The sequence below is a fragment of the Ursus maritimus genome, unplaced genomic scaffold (assembly GCF_017311325.1).
Source record: "Ursus maritimus isolate PB19 unplaced genomic scaffold, ASM1731132v1 scaffold_25, whole genome shotgun sequence".
NCBI lineage: Eukaryota > Metazoa > Chordata > Mammalia > Carnivora > Ursidae > Ursus > Ursus maritimus.
This window is the reverse complement of record NW_024425008.1, coordinates 24,965,670-24,985,352: the sequence shown is the minus strand read 5'-3', so window position 1 is coordinate 24,985,352 and position 19,683 is coordinate 24,965,670. Positions and strand designations below refer to the sequence as shown.

Genomic DNA, 19,683 nt, shown 5'->3' with positions numbered 1-19,683 from the left:
CCTAACTTCACTGCCTCCAGAAGTACTGGTGCTGGGTTGCATTTCCACAGAGGGATCCCCCATTTTTCACAGTTGGGAACATGGCCTGCCCAGCCCACCTGTCAGGACATCCATGCTTCTCACCCTGGCCCAGCATTTCTGTTCCTCTCCTTCACCTCCCCTGAAGTCTCCTAACTGTTCTCCCAATTCTAGCCTCACTCCCCTGTCCGCTCCCCACACGACAGTCAGGGTGATCCCTCTACACGCAGGTCAACCACATCACTCCTCTGCTTAAAACCTTGGAGCGTCTTACCTCAATCAAAGCTCAAGCCCTCACCAGAGCCCACCAGACCCCCTGGATCTGACCCCATCTACCCATCTGACCTCCTCTCCCCACACTCTCCCTACTGCAGCTGCTGTGCCTTGAGCATAGCAAGTATGTTCCTTGCTAGTTCTGTGTCCAGGACACCCCTGGGTCTAGATATCCACGTGGCTTGTTTCCTCACTTATGCTCAAAAGTCACCTTAGAGAGGCCTCCCCTAACCACCGCCTCACTCTCTATCTTGCTGTCTTTCATGATATTGTTAGCTGCTTATCCGTTGCTATCTTCTCCTTGGGATTATAAACTTTCAAAGGTTCAGGAACTTGTAACGTGTTCACCATTGTATCTCTTGTGCTTACAGCAGCGCCGGACCTGTAATCAGGGCTCAACCATGTTTGTTGAATGAGTAAATGAGCGAATGGATATCCCCACCCCCAAGCCACCTTTCATCCCTGCTTCCTCCCAACCTCTCACTAACTTTAGCAAAGAGAAAAAAGGGAAGGCTCAATGTTAAGACCGCACCGATTCCTTCTGATGTCCCAAACTCTCAACACGCTGGCCAGAAACAGTCTTTTGATAGCCATGGACATGGGAGGGATATGTCAGCTTCCAAAATGAGTGTCCGGGATACAGAGGGTAAGAAGCTCCTTGAAGGTACTTGGGTCCAGGCACAGAGGGGAGACTGAGTCCTGGCCCGTGTGCCACAGAAGTCATGGGGGATAGAAACAGGTTGTGTTAGTAATTGTGGTTGCCTGATTTGCAGACAGAGCGAGGCCAGGCCAACAGATAAAATTAGGTGACACACGGCCGTTGTCATTGCGTGAGTCTGGTAGATGTTTTCCATCTGAGTTTATACCCGCTCCTCTAACTCAGTATTTCTCAAACTTGAGTTACTCACATACCACCACCATTTCTGCTGCCTCCATGAACCACCTGCCCTGTTAGTGACCTTATTTTCTAAATCAACTCACTCTTATTGCTTGAATACACATATTTTAAAAGGAAACTAGCAGATCAGGGAGACCAAAAGGAAAGGGGTGAGGAGCCAGCCCAGGGAAGATCCAGCCCCAGAGGGAGAGCTGCTCCCAGAGGGTGAGGGCAGAAGCAACGGCCCCAGCAGCAAAGGTGGGAGGGGGCTTGATATGGGAGTCAGGTCCCAAGGGGTGAGCACAGGGGAGGAGAAAGGAGGAAGAGGAGAGGTTGCCAGCCCCTGGGAGTCTCATGGGCAAGAGGGAAAAAGGAGGCAGCGGTTTGGGACCTAGGGCCTGGGGTGGCTGTGAGCAGGGAGCGATCTGAGGTGCTGTGGGTGGGGGTTTGGTGAGGGGGATGGGGCGGAGCAGAGCACTGAGGCTAAGGGCAGAACGAGGATGGCAGGGCATGTGGGAAGGGGGACTGCGGGAGCATAGGTTGAGACAAAAGCACGGTGTGGTTTAGAGAAGGGGTTGCTGAGGCGTGGGGCACACTGAGAGTAGACCTGAAAGAATGAAGGGGAGGAGGGCTGGGGGTGCGGAGGAGAAAGCTGAGACGGAGGGGGTGTGAGGAGGGATCACAGGTACCTGAGTGAAACGGGCTGGAAGGGAAGGGCAGAGCTGGTTGTGTGTCCCTGCCCTTCCCAGTAGGTGGGGCTGTCCTCCTAGGACCACTCAGTGAGCGTGTTGTCTCCGCTGGGCAGCGGCCCTCATATTGCTCACCTGCCATCTGGAATCCTCTCACATATACGGGAACACGAAGTCTAAAGGACTGGTACCCAGGACGCTGTGGGCCAGAAAGCTGGAAATGTGCTCCCCTGCTGGACACAAAAAAGAGTTCTTGAGGGCACAGGGGACTAAGCAGAATGTGGAAGAAGGAGAAATAAGGTGGAGAAGACCAGAAAGGTAAATTGGCACACAGAGATCTGTAACAGCAAGAAATGCCAACTGCTATGTGCAAGGTTGCATTTGGGTTCTAGGGTCCCCTGCAGAATCACACAGACTATCGTGCATGAGAAACTCAACGGGCACAGCCAGTCCGTGAAGATGATTGTGCTCCCGAGCCACTGCTCTGGCAAACATGACAGGGTCCTTATTAAGAAAATGGGGATCCTTCTAAGCACCAAGGGTGCAGGGAACACTTCTAAAGGTATGTGATTCTCAGTACATTTGAGTTAATGGTCATGGAAGGCACTGACTTTGTTTTTTGAATTCCAGTACAGTTACCATACAGTGTTATATTAGTTTCAGGTGTACGATATAGTGGTTAGTGATTCAACAATTCAGCATTACTCAGTACTCATCACGGTAAGTGCGCTCTTAATCCCCTTCACCTATTTCACCCATCCTCCCACTCACCTACCCTCTGGTAACCATCAGTTTGTTCTCTACAGTTAAGAGTCTCGTTTTCTGGTATTTTTCTTTTGTTCATTTGTTTTGTTTCTTAAATTCCGCAGATGAGTGAAATCAAATGGTATTTGTCTTTCTTTGACTGACTTATTTCACTTAGCATTATACCCTCTGGATCCATCCATGTTGTTGCAAATGGCAAGACTTCATTCATTTTTTATGGCTGAGTAATATTCCATGTGGAATATTACTGGTGGTTATATATATATATGTATATATATATATGATGGAATATTACTGGTGGTTATATATATATATGTATATATATATATGATATATATATATATATATATATATATATATATATATATATCCTCTTCTTTAACTATTCATCTACCGATGGACACTTGGGCTGCTTCCATAATTTGGCTATTGTAAATAATGCAGCAGTAAACGCAGGGGTGCATGTATCTTTTCCAATCAGTGTTTTCATATTCTTTGGGTAAATATGCAATAGTGGAATTAGTGGATCATATGATAATTTTATTTTTAATTTTTTGAGGACGCTCCATACTATTTTCCAGAGTGGCTCCACCAGCTGGCATTCCCACCAACAGTGCATGAGGGTTCCCTTATCTCCACATCCTTGCCGACACCGGTTGTTTCTTGTGTTTTTGACGTTAGCCATTCTGACAGGGGGCGGTGATAGCTCACTGTGGTTTTGATTGGCATTTTCCTGATGATGAGTGATGTTGGGCATCTTTTCATGTGTCTGTTGGCCATCTGGATGTCTTCTTTGGAGAAATGTCGGTTCTTGTCTACTGCCCATTTTTAAATTGGATTATTTGTGGTTTTGGTGTTGAGTTGCATAACTTCTTTGTCTATTTTGGACACTAATCTTTTATCGGATATGTCTTTTGTGGATATCTTCTCCTGTTCAGTAGTCTGTCCGGGACTGATCATTTTATCTGTTTGGTTAATTGCTGCTCTCTTTCTGGAAACTGTCCCTCCTCCATTCCAATACAGCCCCCTTGGGAGCTGCCCCTGAGGTCATGGTTGGTGGGTCTAGGAATGGGCATCTGCGGCTTTGCCTTTAGGACAAAAAATCAGGGCAGCCTGTCTCAGGCAGCTGACACTGTTAAGAGGTGAATCTCCAGGGTGGAGAAAACTAGTCTTTAGGAAGACGGGAAAAGCAAGCTGATGTTTAGGATGCTACAGACTGTTTGTGTCCCCCCAGTTTCATATTTGAAACATAACCCCCAGTGTGAGGGTATTAGGAGGTGGAGACTTTAAGAGGTGGTTAGGTCAGGGGGGTGGAGCCCTCATGAATGGGCTCAGTGCTCTTTCAAAAGAGACCCCAGAGAGCTCCTCACCCCTTCCGTCACATGAGGTCAGCAAGAAGATGCCGTCTGTGAACCAAGGAGGGGGGCCCACCAGACACCACATCTGCCGGCACCCGGACTCTGGGATCTGTCAGCCTCTAGAACTGTGAGAAATAAATTTCTGTCATTTGCAAGGTATTTTTGTTACAGCTGCCTAAACGCACTGAGACACGGGCTGAAATCGGGAAGGAAGGAGCCCTGAGCACATGGGTTCTGGCAGCTCCCCAGGCTTCAGCCACACTCTGCCCTTCCTGCCACTGGACTGGTCAACTCCTCCACAGGTAAAGTCTGTGAGCACCCCCAGTGTTCTCGAAACACATGCTTTTTGAGCATAAGCTGATTCAAATTGGGCACTGACGTAGCAATCAATGCAACAATAAAAAGAGAAGGTTATTGAACAAAATGGGGGTACAGTCAGCACTCTTGGTTGCCCCGTTTGAGACACAAGGAAGCACTTTAAAGACTCCTTAGAGCTCAGGGCAGCTGAGGGCACCACCAGCAGGGGCTTCCCACAACCATTACTTTGGAAAACTTAAAGGGAATCCATAAACACTTGAGTTTCATTTTGGACTTGTTTCTTTCTAATTTTTCTACTTATTCATAGAATTAAGGTGAATCTGAGCCAAGTGTCCTGCCTTACTGTCTGGAGGGGGCATCATGCCAAAGAGTGAAAGATGAGAGGATGGATTCGGGACTCCTTACTTTACATACAATTTGATTGTTGGATTTTCGTGGGAATTTATACTCAGAATTTAAAGCAGCTTCTCCAGCCCTTTGATCTTGCAGGGGCTGAGTAGCTGTAGGAAGGGGTGGGGGTCCAACGAAGGAAGAAGGACAGAGGAACCAGATGCAGGGGTGATGATACAATTTCGCTTCTCTCTCTGCAAGATTTACCGGGAAGTTGTTACCTTCCCCCCAGAGGGCATTGTCCAGATTCCTCCCTCTGCCCTCCACTCCCCCATCCTATCCTGCAACCTCTCCCCTGTGCCAGCGGTTCCTCCCCAACCTCACACTGCTGCCACTCTCGGTTTCCAAACTCCCTTCTCACTTGGGTCAGCACAACACCTCCTGAGAGGTCCCTCTGTCCCCACGCTCACCCTCCGCCCCAACTGGGTTCTCCTCAAAGCAGCCAGAGCAGCCAGCACTCTCCAAGTGACAAATCTGATAATGTCCCTTCATCTGCTTAAAACCTCTCAATGGCTCCCCTTTGCTCTTAGGACAAAGTAAAAGTCCCTAATGATGTCTGCACCATCTAGCTGCTGCCTCTCTCCTCTCCTCGGTTGCCCTCACCCTCACTCTGCCCTAGTCACACTGATGTTCAACTCCTTCCTACCTCAGGGCCTTTGCACGTACTGTTTGCTTGCCTAGAATGCCTTTCCCCCCTCTCTTTCACTTAGTTTTCACTCTTTCTTAAGAGCTGGCTGAAGATCTAGGCTGTCTGTCCTTCTTTATAAATTCTTACAAATAACCCTCAGAGCACTTTTTTACTTATGTGTGTGAGTTTGATTGGTGGTTGTCCTCCCAACTAAACCATTAGCTCCATGGAGGCAGGAAAGGACCATGTCTGTTTTAGGCCCCCCCCCCCCCACTGGCCACAGGTCCTGACTTAGTCTTACTTGTCCCTCAAGGTCCTGGTCAAATATCTCTCTGAGAAGCCTTCTCTAGCTTCCTGCTTTGTCAATCCGTGAGCCAGCACTGACCTTCACCGTGCATTTACGGGGCCACCCTGCAATGATTTGCTCACTAAACTGTCTCACCATTAGTTGGCGGACTCCGGAGGGCAAGACCGCTATCTTTGTTGTGTTTTGTTTCCCTGACACCCAGCACAGTGCTTGGCCTGCCAGAGACAAATGTGTGAACGAACGAATGACTGTGTTAAAAGAGCTCCCTGGGCCTGGGTATTGTCCGCATACACTGAGGGGCTTCACCAGATGAGTCTGTCTATCCCTTCTCTAGCACTATGGTTTCAGCATCACCTAACCCTGCCTGGTCAGCACCTCTCTGCTTTGTTACCCATGTACCTTTAACTGTTGCCCTGGTAATCAACAAATCTCACTACTGCCACACTTCCTCTGTTTCATTATGCAAAGAAAGCCTCACACCTCTGGGCTTTCTATAGATTATGCAAAAAAAAAAACAAACACATTTTAATAACTCCTTCCTCTTTGACTCATGTTTAGTGAGGGCTTTCTCGTGTCTATGGTGGAACTTTGTTTTCTAATTATTAAAAATATTTGAAATCTATAAAAAGGTACAAAGAACAACAGTGATCACCATGAATACATCAAAACACGGACAGCTGAAGAAGTACAATGCGACCCATGTCCACAGGCCTTTTCTTTAAGACAATGACTAATACCGCTGGAGGCCTCTTGAGATACAGTCTTTTATACCCAAGGAACTGAAACATTCATTTCAAACCGTGTGTCCAGGACAGAACCTGGCCCCTAGGTGTCCAGGCAGGAGGCTTTCATTCTGTATGGGTCTCCTCCGACTGTTTTAGGCTTCAGCAGGCCCTGACCCCATTCCCTTCAAGGACAGACTCGGAGTCTGGACTGAGAGGACCCTAGAGGAGAAGGAATCCGGAATGCCACACCACAGGACTGCCCTCCCAGCTGTCCCACACTATCCGCTCTGTAGAAGCCCTCAGGAAAAAAAAAAAAAAGACAAGACAAAATAAACAAAGGAGGCATGAGCATTCAGGACAAGCTGGAAATGTTTTCATTCCTTTTGAGGCCATCTGGAGGCGGAACTCGTCTAGGAGCTACATCTCAGAAGGCAGTTCAATCATGCCTTCGTTTCCCTTCTCTGGGCCAGACATCAAGCTAGAGGTCGGTGTTGAATATGAAAAGGGCACGATAACTTGAGAAACTCAAGGCAAGTGGATGACATAAAGAACTAAATAAGCATGTATGACAGAGGTGACAGGTGTACGTGCAGGGTGTGAAAGGAGCCTCTGAATCATCCTTAGGGCCCTGGGAAAGACTTCCTGGAGGCGGTGGCCCTTGCCTGGCATCGTGGAGGCTGGTGTGTGCAAGGCATGATATGTGCCTGATGCTTGCGGGGAGCTGCGGGCGCTTCCACCTGCCCGGAGTGCAAAGTGGAGTGGGTGGTGGTGGGAGATGTGGCCTCGGCAGCATCACAAAGGCTTGGTGTGCTAAGCTGAGGACCAGGAACCTTCTGCAATCTTGGGGTGGCCGCTGGAGGAGTCCGCAGGGGAGAGGCCCAAAGAGAACTAGAAGAGGGGCGCAGTGGTAAACTGGAAGGGTCAGACCACCAAGGAGGGGGTCATAGGATCAAGGTGAGGAGGCACGAGAAGCTGAACTAAGGTGGGGTCAAAGGGAAAGGAGGAAGGGGAAGATGGTAAGGAGACGAGCAGCCCACGGACACTGAGAGTAAGGGAAGAGAGGGCCCTGGGTAGTTCTCCGGGTACATCGCTGGCTGACTGGGTGCTGGTGGAGCTATTCATTGACAGACAGAATTCCAGAGGAGAAGTGGACCTTGGCATGATCTTTGGATGATGGGACGGAAGTTTCGTCATAAGTGGGAGTCATACGTGGATGAGATCTCCACAGAATCTACAAGTGTAGAAGTCACTAGAAGCAGAAAGAAGGTCAGGGAAGGGTCAAGCAAGACTACAGTGTGGGTAATGGGGCCTCTGACCACACACACGGTTTTCTGAGGTGACACGTGGCACAACTTTGGAAGACACAGCTCCGCCGAAGACGCATCCCTGAGGTTCCAGGGTTGAGTCCTACGTGTCCATTTTAGCACTAACATTATAAAATCCATGATGGAACTGACCACACCCTTAGACATCACTGTGGGCCTCAGTGAAGAAATTCAATCTCCACTCAGTTTGATTCCATTTTTAGAGTTTTTTTTTAAAGCCAAATTTACACAAAGTTTAATAAATCAAATAACCGTGTATCAAAAATATCGTTGCTTAAGCTCATTGCCTACTCCCCTGAGCCAACAACTTCCAACTTTTATTAGATGAGTCTTTTGGTATTTACCTCCATTGCTCTAAATGAGAGGCTATATTGATATTTTCTGCCGATATGTTCAGCACTATGTATTGACTTTCCAACAAGGCAGTCAAAGATTTAGCTCTGTTTACCCCACCCTCCTGTCTACCACTCACACGTGCTCACGTCCCATCCCCCCCCCCCGGGTCTCCCAATATAGTTATGTCATACTTGGTTGTATCAATGTCTAGTCTTCACATTGCGATGGCTGTGTGATTCACCCCTGAGTCACTTGAGATAACCATGATTTCCCCTCCTTCCCTCCATAGCTTTTTATATTCCCCTGGAATTAATAATTGCTCCTTCCCATTGATTAGTTACATTTGTGATACTTTATCACGAGTCCAAAGTCTAATTCACCCACAATTGTGTAAGCCCCCTCTCAAGGGTTTCACACACAATCCCATCAGTGTCATCTTCTCGAATAAATTCTTCCTGGAGTTTTCTGACTAGTTTCCATCTGAACAAGGTGCTTTCTGTGCCTGGCATGTGACGGTCTGCCTGGGGTTTTCTTTTACCGTGATCTTGGTGATTCCGTTTGCCCGCCTCTTGTGTTGGAGTCCCTGTGGCTTGGCTCTCACATCTTCCTCTCTAGGCTTCCTCCCTTATTTTGGTGGAATGCACCCTTTAGCAGCATCCTGAGGGAGAGGATGGAGCACTACCTTTTTTGGGAAACTCTGCATTTCTGAAAATGTTTGATTCTCTTGTCATACTTGTCTTCTTTTGGTCATTGGGGTACAGAATTCAAGGCAGGAAACGATTTTCCTTCCGAAGGCATTATTCCCCTGACTTCCGGTTCCAGGGCTGGACGATAACTTTGATGACATTCTGCGCCTGCTTTTTTGGAAAGCATTTTATGAAACCTGTTTTTTAATCTCCGAAAACCACTTGGAGCTCCTTTTTGTCCCAGTTTTCTGAAATTTCATGGTAAAGTGTAATTCAACTCTATTCTGCCAACAAGTATTGAGAGCATGTGCTTTATGGCTTATCCCCCCAAATGCTCCAGGGTACACAAAGATATACACAAGTCCTTAAGGACCTGGAAATGTATGGGAGTGTGGGAGATAAGGGGAAATGGGATACGGGTGAGGACATAGTATTAACACGTATAAGATTTGTAAGAGCCCCATTTCCACAAATTCCAAGTGTCGATATTTTTTAAGAGGGACTGATCCAGAATCTTGACCTGACTCATTCATTAGCGATGTAGCCTTCCTACACACTCAACAAATTCCATGCCTCACCCGTCTACTTAATCTGCTTAATCTGGTGGCACATTGTGACTTCAAGTCCTGCTTTTATTGCCAGGAGTAGTTGTTAGCCTCTAGAGGGCAGACTTTGCCACTATTCTGCTGAAGGCCAGGAAAGCTCCAGCTCCATGCCAGAGGGTCCCTCAAGCTCCCTGGGGAATCATTAGGGCTAGAACAAGGAACCAGGGCCCCTTTTCAGGAAACTATCTCTAAAATGTATTTCTCCTTCCGCTTCAAGGTGTACCTGAAGGGAGGACATATCTATCTATCCATAGACAGGCGTAAAGCATAGTAAGCTGCCCAGTAAATGTTTTCTCAATGGATGAGCACGGAATATTTCTATGTAATATCTACCCCCCATTTATACAGCCGTCCATCCCTGGTGGGAATCAGCCAGCACTACCGCGGTGGCTGCCAGATTATTATTACTGAAAACAACTTTGCAGATATTTTAAATCCTCATTTTATAGACCAGAAACTGAAGGATAGAGAGGTTAGTAAACTGAATCCAGACCTCACGTTAGATCCGACTCACTCTACCACAGAAGGCAACCCCAAATATCACTGGAATGGCAGGTTAGACCACTTGGGATTTGTCACCAAACTGAAGCATTTGTTACCCCAGAGGAGCACACAGTGGAGAAGAGGTGGGACTCACAGAACCATATTGTTCCTTGTTCTGATGCTAAGTAGCTGTGGGGCTCTGAGTGACAGGCTCCAACTCTCCGGGCCTCAGTTTCCATATCTGTAAGATGAAGTTAAGAATACATTGAAAGGGGCACCTGGCTGGCTCAGTCAGTAGAGCATCTGATCTTGATCTTGAGTTCAAGCCCCACACTGGGTGTAGAGATTACTTGAAAAAATTAATAAATTTCTTTTCTTTCTTCCTTCCTTCCTTCTCCCTTTTCTCCCTCCCTCCCTCCCTCCCTCCCTCCCCCTCTCTCTCTTTCTTTCTTTCTTTCTTTCTTTCTTTCTTTCTTTCTTTCTTTCTTTCTTTCTTCGTTGTGAAGAGTTGGAGTGAGGTCCATGATAATCTAGGGATAAGAAGCCGTGAAAGGTCCTGGAAGGCCTTCCAAGAGAATGGAGGTTCTGTGCTCCTGGGAGAATGATGGGAGACACTGCTGGGATTTTGAAGATGGGGACTGTTAAATTAGTGTAGAGGTTCTTCGTGGGTATGAGTTTTCTCTCCAAACATTCCACTATAATCCAAGACCGCATAATTTCTGCCAAAAAGTGGGTGCCTCCAGTGTTCCCCCTCCTGGGAACCAGTGGCTCTGGCCCCACCACGGGTGCTCAAACTTGGCTACCTGCTGAGATCACCTGGGGAGCTTTCAATGTGTAGATGGCAGGGGTTCACTCCTAATGAACCTGATGTGAAGTTTGGCCGAGGCACTGGGAATATTGAGTTCCCCGTGTGATTCTAATGTTCAACCCACGTTGAGAACCACTCCCCAGGGCTTTAAATTCATTTTTTTTTTTTTGCCTGAAAATTTAAAAAGAAAACAAAAGGAGAGCAGTAGCACCTGATGAGGGAACAGAAGGCAAGCTGAGGACAAAGCAGAAGCTGACACCCTGCAAACCCCCCCCCCCCATGGAATGTCTGTGACATTCCTCAGGCACTCCAGGCTGCCCTAAAGGACAAAGAAACAGTTAACCTATAGATACCGTGATCTTGAGTCTCCCTCAGTTTACAAATGCCTTAGCAGTTTACAAGAACAAAGCTATCAGAAACCTAGCTTCCAGAAGAAAAACTATGAAATTTTCTTACCACCTATGGCCCATTGACAAGTCCTTGAAACAGGCAGAGTAAAATTCCTCTCCGGACTCAACTGCCTCGATATTAATACTTTGCTAAGAGCAAAAGGCAATCCTAGCCTGAGCACCCCTTCCCCCAGGATCCTGTAAGTCTACTTTAACATATAAAAATTCCTTTGGAAACTTCATCTCTAACTACCCTTTGGAAACTTCCTTTATCTCTAACCCCCCAAGATACATGTTGGCAATCATCCCCCAAGCATATGTCCCACCGATATACATCTGAAGGGCCTCATGACTAAGGTTTTATTAGACGGTAATAAATGACCTTTTCCCAACAGTGGCTAGCCCCCTCGAGGTCCTGGAAACCTTGTTTCCAAAATTCCTTAGAGACTTACGTTATGCCTAACCCTCTCCCAACTTGAGGGTATATGACGGGCCACTCCTCATGACCCCAGAGCAGCTCTTTCTGCCCATGGGTCCTGTCCCCGTGCTTTCATAAACCACCATTTTGCACCAAAGATGCCTCAAGAGTTCTTTCTTGGTCGTCGGCTCTGGACTCCACCCCACTGAACCTCACCTGTATCCCACAACCACATCAGCACCCAGTGGCTCTCAAACTTTAATGTGCAAACAAGCAGATCACCTGGAGATGTTCTAAAACTAGCCTCTAATTCAGGAATTCCGGGGTGGACTGGGCTTCTGCCCTTGTAACAAGCTCCCAGAGTCATGCCCACTCTGCTGTCCCCAGACTGCATTTGAGCAGTTAGGCTGTAGCTTGAATGAATGCAGACTTGCCTGAAAACTATGGCTCTTCAAGCCAGCTGGGATCTTGAGTAAGACGTCACTTCACTTTTTGAGCCTTAGTCTTCTGATCTTCAATGCAGGCAAGCAATAGTAACTACATCACCGAGTTCTTGTGATGCTTCAATGACATAATATAATAAACACGTTTGGCACGATACAACAAATGTTAGCCTTTGAATTATTAGGATAGGACTCATGGAACGCTTACGATCTGCCAGGAATTTTCAAAGCACTTTCATGGCTTACATCCTTCAAGCCTCAAAATAACACTATGAGGTGGGTACTTATGATTCCATCATCCCTATTTTATGGATGAAGAAACTGCGGCAGAGACGGGGAGTATCTTAATTTATATCACACACCTGCGAGTAGCGAGGCTGGTGTTTGAACCCAGGGAGAATCTGGCCTCTTATCCCTCCAGGGGCTGAAATGGACACTGGAACAGGTATTTCTGCCCTGCAGGTCTAACACTCTGGAGGCGATGAGTTGAGGGGTTACCCTCTGTAATGGGCTGGGACCAACGGGTGGCAGCCCAGGGCTACTTAAAGACCACACTGAGCTGGCTATTTCATCCCACAACGCTGCCGCCGGCTCTAAAGACTCCAAACTCCCAGCTACCCTCCACCCACAGGTGCTGGCCTAGGAGGCCGCCGAGGGACCGACAGGAAAGAAGGGGCCTACCTCACAGGTTCAAATCTGAGTTCCCCAGGAAAAGACCACGTCCGCATGATGTGGTTTTGGAATATAGGTGAGGTTCAGTGGAGCGGATTCCGGAGCCGACGACCAAGAAAGAATTCTTGAGACGTCTTTGGTGCAAAATGGTGGTGGTTTATGAAAGCACGGGGACAGGATCCGTGGGCAGAAAGAGGTGCGGCCCCAGGGTCCTGAGGGGTGGCTGATTATATACTATGGGGTTGGGGGAGGTAAGGCAAAGGGAGGTCGGGAAGGTACTTTCATATGTTAAAGAAGACTCACAGGACACCAGAGGTCTTGCCATTGTCAAGTTAAGGCTGTTTACCCTTCTAGTAAGACATTAACGTGAAGATAGTTGGGAACTTCCTGGCTTCCTGGAAGTATTGTCTATGGCCTGCAGGTTATCAAGACATTTAATTCTATTTACACTCCCTTCTGGAAGCTGGGTTACTGATAGCTTTGTTCTTGTAGACTGCTAAGACATTTGTAAACTGAGGGAGACTCAAGTCTTGCAGGATTGTGGTCTCTATAGGTTAACTATTTCTTTTTCCTTTAGGGCAGCCAGGAGTGCCTGAGAAATGTCACATACATTCCTTGGGGGGGGGTAGGGGTTGCAGGGTGTAAGTTTCTGCTTTGTCCTCAGCTTGCCTTCTGTTCCCTCATCACGCAGGCAAAGCAACCAGCAAAGGAGTTTCCTGCAATTCCTGGTACTGGCAGAGCGCAACCAGACTGAGAAATCTACAAATCTCATTATGCGGAAAGTTCGGCAAGGATCTGGGAGCTCAGCCAATTGGTAAAAAGTCGGGAAGCCCTTTTGGATTCCCCAGAGCACTCTGGAGGCGACCGGCATTGGTGCCCACGCTCAGGGGATGGGGACCCGGGCGAGGAGACTCTTATCTGTGGGATTACCTCCGCAGAGCTCTGGGGATTTTTTCCGGCGGGGTCCCCTGGGAGAGGCAAATGAACCTGAGGGGCAGTGCAGGGGGTGGGGGTTAACCCGGCAGTTTCCATGGCACCCAGGGCGTGGGGGAGGAATGCACCCAGCAAGCTGTGGCGAAACAACTGCGCAGCGGGACCAGCCGGGCTGGAGAAGGCGCGAGGGAAAGGGGGGGCAGGAGGGTGGGGGAAGCCGGGCTGGACGGGGGTGGGGCGGTCACGTGCGCCCGAGGGGGCGGGGCCCCAAAGCCACCCCGGAGCGGAACCGATTCCCACCTAGAGGCTCCGTGCCAGGCGCGAACTTTTCTCCAGGACTGAGAGACTGAACTTGACTTGAACCCCTGGTGAGGACTCAAGGCACCCGTAGCCAGGACCGGGCTGAGGTGTCTGCGGCCGGCCTAGGGGACAGCGGTCGGTGGCAAAAGACACCAAGGAAAAGTGGGAGCAGAAGCTTGGGGGTGAGTGAAAGGAGCTCGGCTCGCAGTTTTTTAACGCAGGCTCGGTTCTCCGTTTATTCTGGGGTGGGCCGGGGCAAGTGCCCTGTCAGCTCTAAGGGAGCAGCCGAGGCCACTGTCCCTTAAGACTGCCGGGGTCCTCAGCACCTGTGTTGGGCTTCAGGAGAGGCTGTGGTCATGGTGAATGAAGATCCCAGCCACCAGGAGCACGATGGCACCCCCGCGCAGGAGCCTGCTCTCCGGGCGGACCCCAGCGCCTCCATCCACCCGAGCGTGTCGGTGCACCCGAGCGTGTCTGCCCACCCCAGCGTCTCCATCCACCCCAGCGTGTCGGCGTACCCAAGCAGTTCGGCCCACCCCAGTACCTTGGCCCAACCCGGTGGCTTGGCCAACCCCAGTAGCTCGTGCCCCGAGGACCTCAGCGTGATCAAGGTGAGCAGGCGCCGCTGGGTGGTGGTCCTGCTGTTTAGCTTCTACTCCATGTGCAATGCTTTCCAGTGGATACAGTACGGCTCCATCAATAACATCTTCATGAAGTTCTACGGGGTCAGTGCCTTTGCCATCGACTGGCTGTCCATGTGTTACATGCTGACCTACATCCCTCTGCTCCTGCCGGTCGCCTGGCTGCTGGAGAAATTCGGCCTGCGCACCATCGCCCTCACCGGCTCTGCTCTCAACTGCCTGGGGGCCTGGGTGAAGTTGGGGAGCGTGAAGCCACATCTCTTCCCAGTCACGGTCCTAGGCCAGGTCATCTGCTCTGTGGCCCAGGTCTTCATCCTGGGCATGCCGTCCCGCATCGCTTCAGTCTGGTTCGGGGCCGATGAGGTGTCAACAGCCTGCTCCATAGCTGTCTTTGGCAACCAGGTGGGTCGAGGAGTGGGCGGGTGTTCAGGGGAATGGGCGTCAGCTCATTGTGAGGCTCACTGTGTTAGGTTGTACCTGAGGGCACCTGTGTGGGAGCCTGCAGTCTTGTGACTTCAGCAGCGTTTGTGACTCTGGGGGACTTCGTGGCTGGGTGGGAGTGAGGGATTGTGACTGGATGGCTGGCTAAGTGAAGGGCCGGGGAACCGAAGGAGGAGACCTTTTCCTTTACCGACAGTTTCTCCTCCCCCAGCAGAAAGCATGCTTCTGGAACGTCCGTGGGTTTATGGTCTCCTTCCTGACCCCGTCAGTCCACCGGCCTAGACCTGGGATTTCAGGAAAGCTGTTCTTTCTCAGGGAGCAGCCCATGGGCATCAGATTCTTCTAGGATCGTCAGAATTGGGTGGATATTTTTAGCCTGACCCACCGGCTTTCCTAGAGTGCAGTATCTCCCGTACTAACGGAGAATCACAGAGCTCTGGCCTGGTGGTCTTTGGCCCCGTGCTTACCGTTTTTTATACACAGCTGAAGCCAGGACAGTGGAAACAGTGCTCTGGGCCAAACGGCTTCCCTGGGGGTTAGAGCCAAGCCTAGCAGGATGGAGTAGAAATCTCGCTCTGAACTTCCAAGGCCTAGAAACCTTTTTGGGAAGGCGTGGAAAGCTCCTATCCCTATCCCTTTTCTTTCCTTCTTTTCGAAAGGAGAATCTCAAATTCTATGCATCTCGGTGAGGTTACGACTCAAAACGTTGGGTATGTTATTGACTGCCTTCTCCAAATATTTGAGGCAAGTATTTATGGAGTCCTTTTCTATCTAGACCACTGCCTCCAGGTCCCACTTCTTCCCAAGCACCTGCAGTTGTTTTCATTTTATTTTATTTAACAAATGACCAGTAACCTGCAGTTCTTATAGGATTTTTCCCTTATAGGAGGATAAAGCTGGCAGGTGAAGGGCAGGACCTTTCCAATTTCCCAAGGGTTCAATCTCCCTATGAGCAGCAGAACAGGATTCAGAGGAAGTCACTGCAATCTCAGACCCGTTGTTTTGGGGAGAGCAGGGTTGCTAAGTGGGAGAAGCCCCTCCGGTGGCCTGGCGAGATCAGAGAATCCAAAATTCTTTTGTAAACCATAAAGCATAAACGAATAGGTTTTCAGACCCCTCCTCACACACCTGTGAGGGAATTTGACACCAGATACATCTTTAAAGTGTAATAAGATTAGTTTCTCATTCCCCATGCCCACTCCCCACCAAGGTCAGGAAATGCTGAGAATTTTACATTTAAAAACACCCTCACAGCATATATTTGTATCATGGAGCCATCTATTCAATCTGATCTTTTTGGCTTAACCTTTTAAAAATGTATGAAAAACTGAATTGTTTATGCTTCCTCATGTCGGGATGAATATCTATGTTTGGTTCTTGGCATGTGTTTTATTTAACCTTTCTTTCTGAGTAAGGCACGGCTGAATGGAGGAGAGATAGTATTAGAGTACCCTGAGTTTTGCCGCTTAGAAAACAAGGCTCCGCGGAGTAAACAGACTTCAGATGCTACTCCACAGAGTAATTCTTCTTGGCCTGCAAACCTCACATTGGTCAGCTAAACTCTGTACCCTGGTCATTCTGACTTCCCTCTTCTAGTGCCTCTTAGGTACTCCACACATGCGCCAGCAAATTTGCTTGCATCAAATTCACCATTCATTCATTCATTCATTCATTCAACAAGCATTCACCTAGTGCCTCCCATTTGCCAGGTACTGGGCTAGGGCTTCGAAGATAGTCCCTGCCTTTGCAGAGTTCCCATACCAGATTTTAAAATTGTACTAGGCAATAGGATTCTGATAAACAACCAAACAAATAAAAGCCTGGATCAGCGTATAAAGGGTTTATTTTCAGTTCTCCATGAGATTTAATATCTTCTTTGCCTAATTGCTTAGAGGACATTGAAGCAGAAGGAAGCTAATATCTATCAAACACCTATTATGTGCAAGCATTTTCTCACCTATTATTTAATTTTTCAACTCTGTGAGGTAGGTGGAATTTGTCCCTGTTGTTACACGGGTGAGGAAATTGAGACCAGATAAATAGAGGAAATTTATCCAGGGTCCTACAGCTACTAAGTGGTAGAAGGGAGATTTGAACGCAATTCCATCTGCAAAAGCCTATGTCAATAGGCCAATATTGAGTTGTCATGTGGATAAAGCATATATTTTTTATTTTTTAAATTAAAATTTTAAATGAATTTTTAATTTTTCATTAATTAATTGTTTTTTTAAAGTAGGCTCCACGCCCAACGTGGAGCCCAAGACAGTTTGAACTCCTGACCCTGAGATCAAGGCCTAAGCTGAAATCAAGAGTCAGACACTAAACTGACTGAGCCACCCAGGTGCCCCTAAACCATATATTTTTAAAAAGGGGGGAGGGCAGGATTGTGAGGTTGGAAGTTTGCCCCTTGTGTCTGGTTGTTGGTGGTGATAAAGTATCCAGCAGTTTTCTCCAGAATCTGAGAACCTCTGTACCTGTCTTCTGTTTTGAAGTCCCTGGCACTAGTATTGCCTCCCCACCCACTGTGTTGTAAACTGCTGAAGGGCAGATCGATTCTGCTTCTTGGAGCCTAGCAAGAGTCACAAGAAGGTGGGGCTCCAGTCTTTGGGAAGAAGAAACCAGTGAGTCCTCAGCTGGGGTGAGAGAGGGAAGGAGTCTTAGCATTGCAACAGAGCCTCTTCCCTTTGGCTCTGGCCAGTTGCATAGGTGGTGACAGCCTGGCATTGGGCAACGCTTGTTCCATTGCTTCCAGGGAAATGACCCATATGGGGTTTTGAGTGATGCGGACGATGTGATAGCAGAAGGATTGGAAGAAAGCCCCGTCCTAGAGTCTGGTGATAGCTTGATAGCACTGGACAGGAGAGATGTGGGAGGGAGCTCGAAGGGACCAAGTCAGTTCCAGTATAACACCGAGATGGGGAGGGACTTCCTCAAGGTCCTTGGGCAGTGAGAGCGCAGTGCCAACCAGAAAAAGAGTAGGAGAGAATGTTTGCTTTTTGAGTTATGAAAATACAGGAGTCTCCCCTTATCCCGGTTTCACTTTCCATGGTTTTAGTGCCCCGTAGTCAACCTGGAAACAGATGGTCCTCCTTCTGACCTATAGGAGCGGTCATCCATAGCCTAACACGATTTCACAATGCCACGTGCTTCCCCTCGCTTCATCTCATCACACAGGCATGTTATCGTCCCACATCATGGTAAGAAAGGTGAGCACAGTACAATAAGATAGTTTGAAAGAGAGAGAGAGGCGACATTTGCTTAACTTTTATTACAGTATACTGTTACAATGGTTCTATTTTATTACTAGTTATTGCTAATCTCTTACTGTGCCTAATTTACAAATTGAACTTTATCATAGGTAGGTATAGAGAAACACGTAGTCTAGACAGGTTCAGGCATCCAGTGGGGGTCTTGGAATATATCCCCCGTGGATAAGGATGGATTGATCAGTCCAGTGCAGTCACCTTACCATAGAAACATAGCACCGTCCAATAGAAACATAAGGCAAGCCACGTGTACAACTTAATTTCCTACTCGCTACATTAAAAATGGGTGAAATGTAAATTTTTTAAAAAGTAGAAAGAGCAGGTGAAACTATGTTTAGTAGTATGTTTTATTTAACCCGATATATCCAGAATAGTCTTTTAACATGTGATCTATATAATAAAATCACCAAGGAGCTATTTTCCATTCTTTCTTCCTACTGAGTCTTTGAAAATGGGCACGTATTGGGCACTTAGAGCCTCGCCACATTTCCCAGGACTGGTGAGATGTGTTCAATAGCCAGGTTGGACAGCACAGATCTAGAACAATGATGCTCTTTAGGGGGTGGGGGTGGGGGTGTTTTCCTTGACCCTCTTAGGGGCCCTGGTTGGGTCTAAAAATTACACTGATGAAGACAGGTTATCAGGAGAAAATCATCCAAATTTATTTAATATAAGTATTACATGATATGGGAGGCTTTCTAAGGAAATGAGGAAGCACTTAGACCTGTGTACTTTTAGGCTAGGTTTGATGAAAAGTGCCCCATTATGGAGGAATAGGACAGGTTAGGAGTATGAAGTTCGTGTAGTGAACTGGAGGAAGCTGAGCAAGGCCTGTTTGTTATGATTCTCCTTGGTATCCTTTTGTCTCCAGAGGTAAGCGTGCTCTTTTGCTCCAGGTGTGTGTGGGGGAACCTCTTACAGGAGGGTTAAGGCCTGTTTCAGGGAAGAAGGGTGAGGAGGAGGAGGAAGTCAGAGTGACTTTCCTACTCTGCTGTTTTCTGAAACTCCCTCAGCTTAAAATATTCCGGGTGCCATAATTTGGAGGAGCATGTCCTGCACCACGTCATATTTAAGCATTTGGAAATAGATTCTAGCAGATAAAGATGGGCGCTAGGAAACCGAGGCCAGCCTTGAGGTGTTCACTGGACCGGCTGACCATGTGGTAATACCAGAGAGGCTGGGTGTCTGAGATTGACTCAGAGGTCAGGGTCAGGAGGTGGGTGGTCAGCCTACTCTTGTTCCCAAATCATGGTCATTTGCCATGGTCATATGTTAAAGTCTAAGCATATCGTTCTGGATTTTCTAATGTCAGAAGACTTTCAAGGTCTGATTGAAGTTGGCGGGAGGTGAAGGCAAACTCTTGTTCTCTTCTAGTGATTGTTCTTGTTACTTAAAGCACACAGAGTGCCTGCCCACGTGGCTGACCACTTTCTGGCCTCCCCTTATGCACTGGAGGACAGGAATAGGCCAGGTCTGGGAGGGCAGAAGGAGGCTAATGGTGACTGACATGCAGTGGGGTGGGGCTGGGACCACACCTTCAAATGCTCCTGGGGGCCGGCCAGGTGTTATAAATGTGACAGTCAAAATGA

At 48.2% G+C, this 19,683-nt stretch overlaps 1 protein-coding gene across 2 annotated transcripts in view; it reads left to right on the top strand.

Annotated features, from left to right (window-relative positions):
* The first annotated feature begins 13,215 nt into the window (after positions 1-13,215).
* FLVCR2 (FLVCR heme transporter 2) overlaps positions 13,216-19,683 on the top strand; it is a 51,120-nt gene continuing 44,652 nt past the window's right edge. Inside the window, exons 1-2 of one of the 2 annotated variants that reach the window (XM_008699506.2) lie at positions 13,216-13,327; positions 13,783-14,789. In XM_008699506.2, coding sequence (XP_008697728.2) covers positions 14,103-14,789 — 687 coding nt within the window. In that variant the 5' untranslated portion in view covers positions 13,216-13,327; positions 13,783-14,102. Of the gene's footprint in view, positions 13,328-13,705; positions 14,790-19,683 lie in introns of those variants that run through there. The other variant, XM_040641635.1, reaches the window with a different exon arrangement.